Raw genomic sequence first — 15,317 nt, forward strand, 5'->3', positions numbered from 1 at the left:
GGAATTTTATTTTATTATTCCTTCGTCTTCTGGCAAATGCACATAGTTAAAATGTATATAAGCAGCATTTTCCTGAGCCTGGAAAATTAAGCCTCCAAAGTGAATCTGTGGAAAGAACTATCAGGTTACTGTCATTCTGGTGCTCTTGTACTATTTTTTGCTTCTGAAAGCCAAACTCTCAAAGAATCTCAACAATTTCTAAACAGATATAGGTAAGAGAGGATGACTCTTATAATATTCCTTTTTAATAGAAATTTAAAAGAATTTTAAATTTATAATAATTTTGATTTGGTTTACAAGATACCTGAACAGTCAGTTGAAATATTACTGTGAGTAAATATGAATAGCTCTAAGGCTACATTTTACCATTTAATCATACTTAATTATCTGCTTAGTGTAATCACAAGATTCTACAGGATAAGAGTTGGTAAACTAGAACGTTAAATTAAAAGTTGATTTAAATATTTAGGTCACAATGTTTCCTGTGTAAGTAATCTTTCTGATAATTGTGTTCAAAATATTTATTCTATTTAACTAACTACACTGGTGGATTAAATTTTAAGTTATATCACCTAAATAGTAACCCCTCTATCCTTTCATCCACTCCTTAATTATTTCATTGAGTATATCTGTGTACATATATATGCAAAAGTGCTGGAAATAGTCCTCAATCATTTTGACCTCTATAACTTCATAGGTACCCATACACTGAATTGAGAATTTTTCATTATTTACTGATACGGGACTGACTGGAAGGAAAGAATATTTCAAATAAATACACAGTTAACAGCTGCAGTTATTGGCATTGGTTATTTATATTACCATTATTCAGGTCTAGTCTTTGGCTCAATTTTATTCTGCTAATAAAACCTGTGGATAAGCAAATGCTGTGATGGAAAACCAGAAGGATTTCTAGAGAAAGTCAGCTCTAATCTCAGTAATAGCAGAGGTAAAGTATCTTTCAAACATGAAAAGAAGTTTGATGCAGTGTTAGTATATTTATAGACAATTGAAGTAAATTTATTTAAATTAAACACTGTCATACACAAATTCCTTAGGAATAAAAACTTGGATGTTTGAAGGAAAGAAAAAGGAAAGTTTCCCAGTGTTGAGCAATTTCAAGGAAAACCAGGGTTAATAGAAACATAAAGCCCCCAAACTGTTGAGACTTTCCCCTTACTTCATCTTCAGCCTTTCTCTGATACTGCCTCTTCTCATTCTACTTCTCTACCCACTCTCATCTCAATGCCCTCCTCTATCTCTTTTGAAAATGTTCATGACATTTTTCTACAAGAAAAAAAAATCTCCTCTGTTCTTCACATCTCAGATGCTCTGTTTCGTTCTGTTCACTGCTGTGCCATTTGCTTCCATCCGCTTTCCAGTGTTCTTTGATTCAGTTCTATAACAAAATGGAAACTGCTCTCACTAAAGCCACTAAAAATCTCTTCATTCCCACACTCAATTATCTCTTTTCCCTCCTTATCTTACAAGAGCAGTTATTTCACTTTTGGCACTCTACTTTCCTGTGTGCTTTTAAAGTATTGTCCTCTCTTTGAGTTCCCTACATCCAGCTTTCCAACCCCTTCCCTCTTCTCTGCTTACTTTGCTCAGTAGCCTTTTCTGGTCTTTCCTTTTCTCTTTTTTGGGTGAGCCAGTACTCTTGTTTCCAAGAGGAAAACAGTTAATTGAATGAAAACTGAATCCAACAAAGACATGCTAGGAAAGTTGGAGAAACCCACTGGAGAAATGGGTAGTCAGCACTCCAAATCATGTTCTAGCTCTAGCTCAATAGCCCTGTTGTCATTGTCGCTGAATTTAAATACCACAAATCACACTGAAAATGCCATTGTGATGGGCACAGGATTCATTTTCTGAGGACATGATACTGTTCCCTTGGTTGAGCTGGCAACCAAAATTCTCTTCTGCACACATCAAGTCTTTGTCATTCTCTCTATATATTCCAAATTCAGTGTATGTGCAGCAGCATTACTAGCAGTAGATCAAGTCCCCTTACCTTAGGTTCAAGGAAAAGTCAGTTTCTAGAAGTTTGGTTTCTAGACTTATTAGGTAGAAAATAGGATCAGGTGTTATGTATCTAAAATTATGTATATACCTATATATATATATATATATACACATATATACATATATACACACATATATATCCATTTTTAAATCTTTTTAAATTTCCTCAAATTTATTTTCATGCTTTATTTCCCTTTACCTTATACACATTTTCCAATGGATAGATCATACTATATTTTAGCCACTTCTATGACTCCTAAGTCATTATATTTTATTTTTATTAAGGTTTTGTAGAATTATATACCTGGGTGTTCAGAGGATGCTCCTTGCAAAAACTGGCCATTTCATCTGAGCTTTCAACATCAATTTTTGAAAACCGTTGGTGAGTTAGGATTTTTTGAAGCCACCCATTCTCCTTGTTAGTCCCTGCATTACACCTTTCTCTACTCCAAACTCAGACATTTTAGTTTGTTTGACCTCACAGTGCATCAAGGACACAAACCTGCATTCCGCAACACAAATGAGTCTTCATTCTGATTTATTTTGATCTCTCACTTTGTCTTCTTTGTCATTCCTAATGCCATATCACACATGAACTAAGAATTTCCCATACATTTAAATCACCTGGGGAATATTTATACAATGTATATTATTAGACTTCATTCAAGATCTACTGATCCAATGTCTACAGTAATAGTTCAGAATCTATAATTTGAATGAAATTTTCTCAGACAATTCTGATGTGTAATCTAGTTTGGGAGTCACTGGACAATAGCCACAACTTCCTGATTAGTATTTATGATCCAAGTTTCTCTCCCTGCAGTCTATTTTCTTCAATCAAATATTTAATTTCAAAAATAACTGATGTTGCCACTTCCTGTTTTATATGTTTTCATTTCTTGCTTATTTCTTGAAGAATATAGCTCAAGATCATTCATATGGCATTCAATTCATTTTATAAACTGGGTCCTTCTAACATCTGTACTTAGATGCTGCATCCATGTCCTAAACATAGAATTTCTTGACCTCATTCTAGAGCATCCCCTAATTTTGCTCATCTCCAGAAAGTCTTTCTTCTCTTCTAAATCTCTTCATTTCTGTACAAATTTTTAAATGTTGTAATTGCACTGTTTTAACATAATTTATACAAGTAATTTTTATGTACTATGTAGTAAGATTAATAGAAAGCATTTAGATAGTATATGGTTTTATTTCAATTACCTTCAATAAATATTAGTTTTAAAATTCTTGATAACTTTTTTTCCATTTACTGCACTTGTTTCAGGGGCTATCTATCAAGGATATGGAAACAAAAAATGCAACAGAGCTGACAGAGTTCATTCTCACAGGTCTCACACATCAACCAGAGTGGCAAATCCCCCTGTTCCTTCTGTTCTTGATGATATATCTCATCACTATCATGGGGAACCTTGGTCTGATTGCTCTCATCTACAATGACCCTCACCTTCACATCCCCATGTACTTATTCCTTGGGAGTTTAGCGTTTGTGGATGCCTGGGTATCATCTACAGTTACCCCCAAAATGCTGGTCAACTTCCTGGGCAAGAGTAGGATGATCTCTCTCTCTGAATGCGTGGTACAATTCTTTTCCTTTGTCATCAGTGTAACCACGGAATGCTTTTTGCTATCAACAATGGCGTATGATCGCTATGTAGCTATTTGCAAACCATTACTTTATTCAGTGATTATGACCAATAGACTATGCATGCAACTATTAGTCTTATCATTTTTAGGTGGCCTTATACATTCCATAATTCATACAGGTTTGTTACTCAGAGTCACGTTTTGTAACTCTAATATAATATATCACTTTTATTGTGACATTATGCCACTGATTAAAATTTCTTGTACTGATCCCTCTATTAATGTTCTGATGGTATTTATTTTCTCTGGTTCAATTCAGGTGTTTACCATTCTCATTGTTCTTATCTCTTATACACTTATTCTCTTTACAATATTAAAAAAGAAGTCTATACAAGGAATAAGGAAGGCCTTCTCCACCTGTGGAGCCCACCTTCTGTCTGTCTCTTTATACTATGGGCCTCTTCTCTTCATGTATGTGCACCCTGGATCTGAACAAGCAGATGATCAAGATATGATAGACTCTCTATTTTACACTGTCATAATTCCTTTCTTAAATCCAATTATCTACAGCCTGAGAAATAAAAAAGTCATAGATTCATTGACAAAAGTGTTAAAGAGATATTCTTAGATCTCATAGTAATATCTGTTTTTATTAAAGCATTAACTAAATTGTATAGTTTTAATCTTGCTATGTAGTGGTTAGTATTAAAAATTTTTTGTACTTATAATGTCCTATAATTTTAGGACTTATGTTAGTACCTAATAAATTCCCTAAATAATTCTTACTTCTTGTAACAAAATTTTAAACTTATTGTTTATAGAATACCAAAATAAAGCAAAAAACAAAGGTAAGCAATCATTTTATATGTGTTTATGTTCTAGAACATGACTAAAAATGCATAAAGTACTAAAATAGCGAAGTTCCTCTAAGGGGGAATTATTTATGGTATCTTTGATACCATATAAACCATAGACCTAGAGACAGAGACTCATTACTTTTAATTCCACAGTGAAGGCAGGTTGGTATTTGATTGAACAGAGGCAAATCCCAGGAATTTCGTCTGCTGTGAAAGGTCCCATATTCCACTTTATTTAGGCTATGGTAACTTTCATCATGAGAAACGCTGGGCTGGAGGAAACACAAGCTGGAATCAAGATTGCCAGGAGAAATGTCAATAATCTCAGATATGCAGATAACACCACCCTTATGGCAGAAAGTGAAGAACTAAAGAGCCTCTTGATGAAAGTGAAAGAGGAGAGTGAAAAAGTTGGCTTAAAGCTCAACATTCAGAAAACGAAGATCATGGCATCCAGTCCCAACACTTCATGGGAAATAGATGAGGAAACAGTGGAAAGAGGGACTGACTTTATTTTTCTGGGCTCCAAAATCACTGCAGACGGTGATTGCAGCCACAAAATGAAAAGACGCTTACTCCTTGGAAGGAAAGTTATCACCAACCTAGACAGCATATTAAAAAGCAGAGCCATTACTTTGCCAACAAAGGTCCGTCTAGTCAAGGCTATGATTTTTCCAGTGGTCATGTATGGGTGTGAGAGTTGGACTATAAAGAAAGCTGAGCACCGAAGAATTGATGCTTTTGAACTGTGGTGTTGGAAAAGACTCTTGAGAGTCCCTTGGACTGCAGGGAGATCCAACCAGTCCATTCTAAAGGAGATCAGTCCTGGGTGTTCATTGGAAGGACTGATGGTAAAGCTGAAACTCCAATACTTTGGCCACCTCATGCAAACAGTTGACTCTTTAGAAAAGACCTTGATGCTGGGAGGGATTGAGGGCAGGAGGAGAAGGGGACGACAGAGGATGAGATGGCTGGATGGCATCACCGACTCGCTGGACATGGGTCTGGGTGGACTCTGGGAGTTGGTGATGGACAGGGAGTCCTGGCGTACTGCGGTTCATGGGGTCGCAAGAAGTCAGACACCACTTGAGTGACTGAACTGAACTGAACTGAACTTTCACTTATTGTGGTAATCACCTGTCATATCACACAAAGAAAAGGAAAAACAAGGAGGAAAAAAATGGCATGGGAGTAAGACAGTGAAAACAGAGCTACACTGCAAGAGATGCTCTTAGCTTAGAGTGATGCTTAGGAAAAGGCAAAGAGGCATGTTTCCTTTCATTGTGTATGACTTCTACAGTCCTTTTTGTGTCTGTATTCTATTGATCAACTTGAGAAGCTTCATAAACTAAGAAAGCTAGGAGATTAGATTGAAGATGTATGCTGTATGGCCTAAAAGAAGAAGAATGAAGGGGTAGGATAGAAAAAATGGATGAATATTCTTTGAATTTTTAAAAAGTAAACCTAGTAAGAAACTAGAAACTTAAAGGTTATCAGATTATCAAGATGTATGGTGGACAATGAGGAAATCTAAATGCATCTCATCAAAGTTCAAATAATGTTAAGATATGATATCTTCATGCCCGTGGTGTGGCTGGGAAAGAAATGAAAATGAACAAGACTTTGCATATTTTGCCCCAAAGTCCTTAAATGTTCATTTTCATCACACTCCATACTCCAAGAATAATCAGTGATTCACCTTCAGGTCCACCCCTTCTCTTCCTCTCGTCACTCATCCTAGGTACATTCTTACTGATACCACTGTGACCCTCACTTTCATAACCACCTACCTCTGTGATTTACAAAATCCCAGTTACTTATCTACTTCATTCTGCTCATTCTCTCTTATTTTCCAAACAAATCTGCCAGATATTTCTTTGTAAAAAGGAGTCAGATTAAGTCATATTACTCTTCAAAGATCTATAATGGGTTGCCATTACCAGGTTTTCTGTGTGGTGTGTGTGTATGTATACACACAACATACATACTTTAGCATATATTTATTTATACATGTGCATGTTCACACTATATGATGTGTATGTGTGTGTGTATATATATATATATATATATATATATATGTATATGTTTATATAACTTTCTATCTCTATCTTCCTTACCCTTCATTTGTTCACTGTGGTATAAGTTGAGGTCCTTTCAATTATACTATGGTTGAACTCCAAGTCCTTTCCTTCACAATTCTCCTATGGACTCTCTTTTATATCAACAATAAGTTACTGAAAGACTCTGGATACACTTCCCTCATCAGTTATGTCCTTTTGCTCTTGCTGGTCTCCCCACAGAGATTCCACCTCCCCAGCCCCCAACTGCTCCTTCATAATTTCCATGGTGTCTTTCTTCAAGGTCTATCTTGTACCTTAGAGTGTAGAAGATCCACTTTCAGATTGCCCTAAAGAGGATGGCAATGCCCACTCATTTGAAACACTGTTGGTTTATTTATTCTTCTTAGACCACCCTTGGGCTTGGATATTACTTATTTTGGGCCTAAAAACTCTTTTAGATAGCAACTTAGAAATCTTAACACTTTTTATTTTTTACAGTGAATGGCAGAATAGCTTGCACATATGAATTTCTAAACAAATATTTGTGAAATATTTATGAAACTAAAAAAAAAATCACAGTACAAATATATAGAATGCAGTAAGAATGCATCACTCTTTTTGTATCTTGTAACAAAGCACAAGAAAATTCCTTGGTTTGAGATGGTTACTTCATGCAGCTTGGCTTCTGTTATTATATTTCCTTTTAGTTTTCAAAATAAAGCAAAAACTCATTAAAGGAACAGTGCACATTTATTAGTATAGGGTCTTCCAGAATAACAGAACCAAAAATATATATTTAGTTGACCATATATCTAGTACTGTGGGCAAGAATCCCTTAGAAGAATGGAGTAGCTCTCATGGTCAACAAAAGAGTTTGAAATGCAGAACTTGGGTGGAATCTCAAAAATGGGAGGATGATCTCAGTTCATTGCCAAGGCAGACATTCAACACTGCAGTCATCCAAGTCTATGTCCCAGAAACTAATGCTGAAGAAGCTGAAGTCAAATGGTTCTTTGAAGACCTACAAGACCTTCTAGAACTAACAGCAAAAAAAGGTGTCCTTTTCAGCATAAGGAATTGAAATGCAAAGGTAGAAAGTCAAGAGATACCCAGAATAGCAGGCAAGTTTGGTCTTGGAGTTCAAAATTGTTGTTGTTGTCGCTCAGTCATGTCTGATTCTTTGCAACTCCATGGACTGCAGCACACCAGGTTTCCCTGTCCTTTACTATCTCCTGCAATGGCACCCCACTCCAGTACTCTTGCCTGGAAAATCCCATGGACGGAAGAGCCTGGAAGGCTGCAGTCCATGGGGTCGCTGAGGGTCAGACACAACTGAGCGACTTCACTTTCACTTTTCACTTTCATGCATTGGAGAAGGAAATGGCAACCCACTCCAGTGTTCTTGCCTGGCAAATCCCAGGGATCGGGGAGCCTGGTGAGCTGCTGTCTATCGGGAACACAGAGTTGGACATAACTGAAGTGACTTAGCAGCCATTTGCTCAAACTCATGTCCATTGAGCTGATGATGCCATCCAACCATCTCATCCTCTGTTGTCCCCTTCTACTCAGGCCCTTAATCATTCCCAGCATCAGGATCTTTTCCAATGAGCTGGCTCTTCACATCAGGTGATCAAAGTATCGGAGCTTTAGCTTCAGCATCAGTCCTTCCAGTGAATATTCAGACTTGATTTCCTTTAGGATTGACTGGCTTGATCTCCTTGCAGTCCAAGGGACTCTGAAAAGTCTTCTCCAGCACCACAACTCGAAAACATCAATTCTTCAGTGCTCAATTTTCTTTATGGTCCAACTCTCACATTTGTACATGACTACTGGAAAAGCCATAGCTTTGACTATATAGACCTTTGTCAGCAAAGTGATGACTCTGTTTTTTAATATATTGTCTAGTTTTGTCATAACTTTTCTTCCAAGGAGCAAGTGCCTTTAAATTTCATGGCTGTAGTCATGGTTCACAGTGATTTTGGAGCCCTAGAAAAGAAAATCTTCCACTGTTTCCATTTTTTCCCCCATCTATTTGCCATGAAGTGATGGGACTATGATCTTAGTTTTTTGAATGCTGAGTTTTTTGTTTTTTTGTTTTGTTTTGTTTCACTTTACAATACTGTATTGGTTTTGCCATACATTGACATGAATCCACCACGGGTGTACATGAGTTCCCAATCCTGAACCCCCCTCCCACCTCCCACCCCATATCATCTCTCTGGATCATCCCCGTGCACCAGCCCCAAGCATCCTGTATCCTGCATTGAACATAGACTGGCGATTCGTTTCTTACACAATAGTATACATGTTTCAGTGCCATTTTCCCAAATAATCCCACCCTCTCCCTCTCCCTCAGAGTCCAAAAGTCCATCCTATATATCTGTGTCTCTTTTGCTGTCTCACATACAGGGTTATCATTACCATCTTTCTAAATTCCATATATATGTGTTAGTATACTGTATTGGTGTTTTTTTTTTTTTTCTGGCTTACTTCATTCTGTATCATCGGCTCCAGTTTCATCCACCTCATTAGAACTGATTCAAATGTATTTTTTTAATGGTTGAGTAATACTCCATTGTGTATATGTACCACAGCTTTCTTATCCATTCATCTGCTGATGGACATCTAGGTTGCTTCCATGTCCTGGCTATTATAAACAGTGCTGCGATGAACATTGGGGTACATGTGTCTCTTTCAATTCTGGTTTCCTCGGTGTGTATGCCCAACAGTGGGATTGAATGCTGAGTTTTAAGCCAAAAGTTTTAATATCTTGAGTTGCTTTAATTACTTGAAGGACAATTTAAACATACAGATTATTAGACTTTATTATTAACCCACTAAATCAATATGTACATTAAACCTCATAACCCATATTTTACACAAAAAGTTCCTTAGCCAATTCTAATGTGTAATCTGGTTTGGAAACCACTGGACAATGTAACAGCTTCCTGGCTAGTATTTCTGACTATAATTTCCACTCCCTATAGTTTATTTTATATACTACCTCATATACATTTTAAAAAATATCTTACAGTGCCCCTTGTATCTCTTATTTTCAGTGTATACTTACTAGCTGTTGAGTAATGTTCAAGATACTTTGCAAGCCATTCAATTCATTTCATTATCTAAGTCTTTCAAACTTCTTTTCCCTAGACCCTATATCCATGCCCTAGATATAATTCCCTATGACACTCCACCCTACTTCCACAAATTTCCCATGTGTTTAGAATGTCTTTCATTTTTCTAAATCTGTTCATTGCTTCACATTTTTGAATTTAAATAAGAATTTATTTCCATTCCCCTCAAAATCCATGTTAAATAGGTAATAAATATTTATCCCATTGATTTCAGGCAATATCCAGTGAGGACATGGAAGAGCGACAGCATTACTGACAGAGTTTGTTCTCACAGGACTTAAGTATCAACCACAGTGGCAAATCCCCTTGTTCTTGGTGATATACCTCAACACCATTGTGGGAAACCTCGGTCTGATTGCTCTCATCTGCAATGACCATCACCTTCACATTCTCATGTACTTATTCCTTGGAAAATTGGCCTTTGTGGATGCCTGGATATCCTCCACAGTGATTCTCAAGACGCTGGTCAACTTCTGTTCCAAGAGCAAAATAATCTCTCTCACTGAATGCAAAATATATTTTTTCCCCCTTTGCAATCAGTGTAACCACAGAACGTTTTCTGCTGGCAACAATGGCATATGATCACTATATGGCCATTTGCAAACCATTAATTTATCCAGTGATCATGACCAGTAGACTATGGATCTAGCCATTAGTTTTGTCATTTTTAGGTGGCCTTTTCCATGCTATAATTCATAATGCTTTTTAAATTCAAATTAACTTTCTGCAATTCCAACAAGTACATCAATTTTACTGTAATATAATACTATTGTTTAAGATTTCCTGCACTGATCCTTCCATTAAATTTCTGGTGATATTTATTTTCTCTGGGTCTATACAGGTGTTCACTCTTCTCATTGTTCTTGCCTCTTATACACTTGTTCTCTTTACAATTTTGAAAAAGAAGTCTTTGCATAAGGAGGGCCTTCTCCACCTGTGCAGCCCACCTGCTATCTGTCTCTTTATACTATGGGGCCCTTCTCTTCATGTGTGTGTGCCCTGGATCTGCACAAGCAGATGATGAGGCTTTGATGGGCTCTCTGTTTTACATTGTCATAATCCCTTTGTTAAATCCAGTTATCTACAGCCTAAGAAATAAGAGAGTTGTAGACTCACTGACAAAAATAGTAAAATGCTTAGAATTCATACTAGTATCAGTCCTCCTTCACTAATACAGTCATATAATAACACAAATTGGATGGTGCTAATAATAACACAGATTAGATGGTGCTATATGACAGTTCAGTCGCTCAGTCACGTCTGACTCTTTGCGACCCCATGAACTGCAGCACGCCAGGCCTCCCTGTCCATCACCAGCTCCCAGAGTCCACCCAAACCCATGTCCAGTGAGTCAGTGATGCCATCCAACCATCTCATCCTCTGTTGTCCCCTTTTCTTCCTTCCCTCAATCTTTACCAGCATCAAGGTCTTTTCCAATGAGTCAGCTCTTCGCATCAGGTGGCCAAATTATTGGAGTTTCAGCTTCAACTCAGTCCTTCCAATAAATACCCAGGACTGATCTCCTTTAGAATGGACTGGTTGGATCTCCTTGCAGTCTAAGGGACTCTCAAGAGTCTTCTCCAACAACACAGTTCAAAAACATCAATTCTTCAGTGCTCAGCTTTCTTTATAATTCAACTCTCACATCCATACATGACCACTGGAAAAACCATAGCCTTGACTAGACGGACCTTTGTTGGCAAAGCAATGGCTCTGCTTTTTAATATGCTGTCGAGGTTGGTCGTAACTTTCCTTCCAAGGAGTAAGTGTCTTTTCATTTTGTGGCTGCAGTCACCATCTGCAGTGATTTTGGAGCCCAGAAAAATAAAGTCAGCCACTGTTTCCAGTGTTTCCCCATCTATTTGTCATGAAGTGATGGGACTGGATGCCATGCCTTGAGAACACCATGAACAGTATGAAAAGGCAAAAAGATAGGACGTGAAAGATGAACTCCCCAGGTAGGTAGATGCCTAATATACTACTGGAGATCAGTGGAGAAATAACTCCAGAAAGAATGAAAGGATGGAGCCAAAGCAAAATCAACACCCAGTTGTGGATGGGACTGGTGATAGAAGCAAGCTTCAATGCTGTAAAGAGCAATATTGCATAGGAAACTGGAACGTTAGGTCCATGAATCAAGGCAAACTGGAAGTGGTCAAACAGGAGATGGCAAGAGTGAGCATCAACATTCTAGGAATCAGCTATATGACAGTAAATGTTCAAAGTTCTTTGCATTTATGACCACCCTAGAGTTTTAATGACTTAAGTTAGGCATGCTAGTAAACCTCTTAAAATATGTGCATATGTAATTAAAAATTTTAGAAAACAGAATAATATTTAATCAAGTATTCATGTCATATTAGAATAATTAAGGAAAACAATAAAATGTTTTATACGTATGTTCTCAATATGGGTTCATACATGCATTAAGCACTACAATACTGTAATCAATCTGAGAAAAATATGAATATGATGCATTTGCTAGTAGTAGAGCTGTGCAGCCTGGAGATACATAGTACATTTAACTCTACAATGGAGACAGGGTTGTGTTTGAGTGAACAGAGGCCAATCCTGAAAGAGTAAGAGGGTACTTACTTGTCATGTTGCCATGTCACTAATTCAGAAAGCTAAGAGATGAGATGCAGATTTAACTGAGATGGGAATAGGAAGGAAAAGAGAACTAGCAAAACAGGAAGGTAATGGTTTCAACCATACAACAATTTAAAAATAATGAAACTAACAGGAAAAAAAATGTTGAGTTTACAGGATTGTGTTGTTGAAAGCAAGAGTCTTCAATTGCATATTGCCAAAATTCAAATAACATTAAGATGATAGGATATCAGATGATGATAGGATATCAGATGCTGATAGGATATCAGTTCAGTGACTAGCTGGGAAAAGACATGAACATGAGCAAGAGTTTGCATGTTTTGTGCCCCCACACTTTTCAAATGTTATGGTAGCTTTTGTCGTTTTCTAGACAGTATGAAGAAGAAGTGATTCATGTTCAGGTTCATTCCTGACCTTCCATTCTCCCCATTGTTCTACATACATTTAGAGTGCGGTCCTCACCCTAGAACTACTCACATCTCTCTTTTCAAAATTGGCCTTGGAATGCGTAATGAAGGAGGGCAAAGACTAATAGAGTTTTGCCAAGAAAATGCACTGGTCATAGCAAACACCCTCTTCCAACAACACAAGAGAAGACTCTACACATGGATATCACCAGATGGTCAACACTGAAATCAGATTGATTATAATCTTTGCAGCCAAAGATGGAGAAGCTCTATACAGTCAACAAAAACAAGACCAGGAGATTACTTTTTTTTTTTTTTTAGCATCACCTTGAGCTCTTTATTGGGTAAATAAGTAATAATTATTGCTGAAATAAGACCAGGAGATTACTGTGGCTCAGATCATGAACTCCTTATTACCAAATTCGGAATTAAATTGAAGAAAGTAGGGGAAACTGCTAGACCATTCAGCTATGACCTAAATCAAATCCCTTATGATTATACAGTGGAAGTGAGAAATAGATTTAAGGGACTAGATCTGTTAGATAGAGTGCCTGATGAACTATGGAGTGAGGTTCATGACATTGTATAGGAGACAGGGATCAAGACCATCCCCATGGAAAAGAAATGCAAAAAAGCAAAATGGCTGTCTGGGGAAGCCTTACAAATAGCTCTGACAAGAAGAGAAGTGAAAAGCAAAGGAGAAAAGGAAAGATATAAGCATCTGAATGCAGAGTTCCAAAGAATAGCAAGAAGAAAGCCTTCTTCAGTGATCAGTGCAAAGAAATAGAGGAAAAGACAGAATGGGAAAGACTAGAGATCTTTTCAAGAAAATTAGAGATACCAAGGGAACATTTCATGCAAAGATGGTCTCAATAAAGGACAGAAATGATCTGGACCTAACAGAAGCAGAAGATATTAAGAAGAGGTGGCAAGAGTACACAGAAGAACTGTACAAAAAAGATCTTCACGATCCGGATAATCACGATGGTGTGATCACTCATCTAGTGCCAGACATCCTGGAATGTGAAGTCAAGTGGGCCTTAGAAAGCATCACTATGAACAAAGCTAGTGGAGGTGATGGCATTCCAGTTGAGCTATTTCAAATCCTGAAAGATGATGCTATGAAAGTGCTGCACTCAATATGTCAGCAAATTTGGAAAACTCAGCAGTGGCCACAGGACTGGAAAAGGTCAGTTTTCATTCCAATCCCAAAGAAAAGCAATGCCAAAGAATGCTCAAACTACCACACAATTGCACTCATCTCACATGCTAGTAAAGCAATGCTCAAAATTCTCCAAGCCAGGCTTCAGCAATACATGAACCGTGAAATTCCTGATGTTCAAGCTGGTTTTAGAAAAGGCAGAGGAACGAGAGATCAAATTGCCAACATCCACTGGATCATGGAAAAAGCAAGAGAGTTCCATAAAAACATCTATTTCTGCTTTATTGACTATGCCAAAGCCTTTGACTGTGTGGATCACAATAAACTGTGGAAAATTCTGAAAGAGATGGGACTACCAGACCACCTGACCTGCCTCTTGAGAAATCTGTATGCAGGTCAGGAAGCAACAGTTAGAACTGGACTGGAATGGAACAACAGACTGGTCCCAAATAGGAAAAGGAGTATTTCAAGGCTGTATATTGTCACCCTGCTTATTTAACTTCTATGCAGAGTATATCATGAGAAACACTGGACTGGAAGAAACACAAGCTGGAATCAAGATTGCTGGGAGAAATATCAGTAACCTCAGATATGCAGATGATACCACCCTTATGGCAGAAAGTGAAGAGGAACTAAAAAGCCTCTTGATGAGAGTGAAATAGGAGAGTGAAAAAGTTGGCTTAAAGCTCAACATTCAGAAAATGAAGATCATGGCATCTGGTCCCATCACTTCATGGGAAATAGATGGGGAAACAGTGGAAACAGTGTCAGACTTTATTTTGGGGGGATCCAAAATCACTGCAGATGGTGACTGCAGACATGAAATTAAAAGATGCTTACTCCTTGGAAGAAAAGTTGTGACCAACCTAGACAGCATATTTAGAAGCAGAGACATTACTTTGCCAACTAAGGTCCGTCTAGTCAAGGCTATGGTTTTTCCAGTGGTCATGTATGGATGTGAGAGTTGGACTGTGAAGAAGGCTGAGCACCGAAGAATTGATGCTTTTGAACTGTGGTGTTGGCGAAGACTCTTGAGAGTCCCTTGGACTGCAAGGAAATCCAACCAGTCCATTCTGAAGGAGATCAGCCCTGGGATTTCTTTGGAAGGAATGATGCTAAAGCTGAAACTCCAGTACTTTGGCCACCTCATGCGAAGAGCTGACTCATTGGAAAAGACTCTGATGTTGGGAGGGATTAGGGGCAGGAGGAGAAGGGGACAACAGAGGATGAGCTGGCTGGATGGCATCACTGACTCGATGGACGTGAGTCTGAGTGAACTCCGGGAGTTGGTGATGGACAGGGAGGCCTGGCATGCTGCGATTCATGGGGTCGCAAAGAGTCGGACACGACTGAGTGACTGAACTGAACTGTTTTCAAGTGATGAGTCCAGGGAGATTACTGGGCTTGGGATGGCTACTAAGTGCCAGATCACCTTCCTAAGTCTTTTTCAAGAC

The 15,317-nt window shown here is 38.0% G+C and overlaps 1 protein-coding gene and 1 pseudogene across 1 annotated transcript; both read left to right on the plus strand.

Annotated features, from left to right (window-relative positions):
* Nucleotides 1-3,319: 3,319 nt before the first annotated feature.
* LOC138081449 (olfactory receptor 5H8-like) lies at nt 3,320-4,258 on the plus strand. Its single transcript, XM_068974598.1, has one exon. It carries the CDS (start codon nt 3,329-3,331, stop codon nt 4,256-4,258), a length of 930 nt encoding a protein of 309 aa, XP_068830699.1. The 5' UTR covers nt 3,320-3,328.
* Nucleotides 4,259-5,863: 1,605 nt separating this feature from the next.
* Nucleotides 5,864-10,856, plus strand: LOC138076048 (olfactory receptor 5H8-like; annotated as a pseudogene).
* Nucleotides 10,857-15,317: the final 4,461 nt, after the last annotated feature.

The sequence above is a fragment of the Capricornis sumatraensis genome, chromosome 1, assembly GCF_032405125.1.
Source record: "Capricornis sumatraensis isolate serow.1 chromosome 1, serow.2, whole genome shotgun sequence".
Taxonomy (NCBI): Eukaryota; Metazoa; Chordata; class Mammalia; order Artiodactyla; family Bovidae; genus Capricornis; species Capricornis sumatraensis.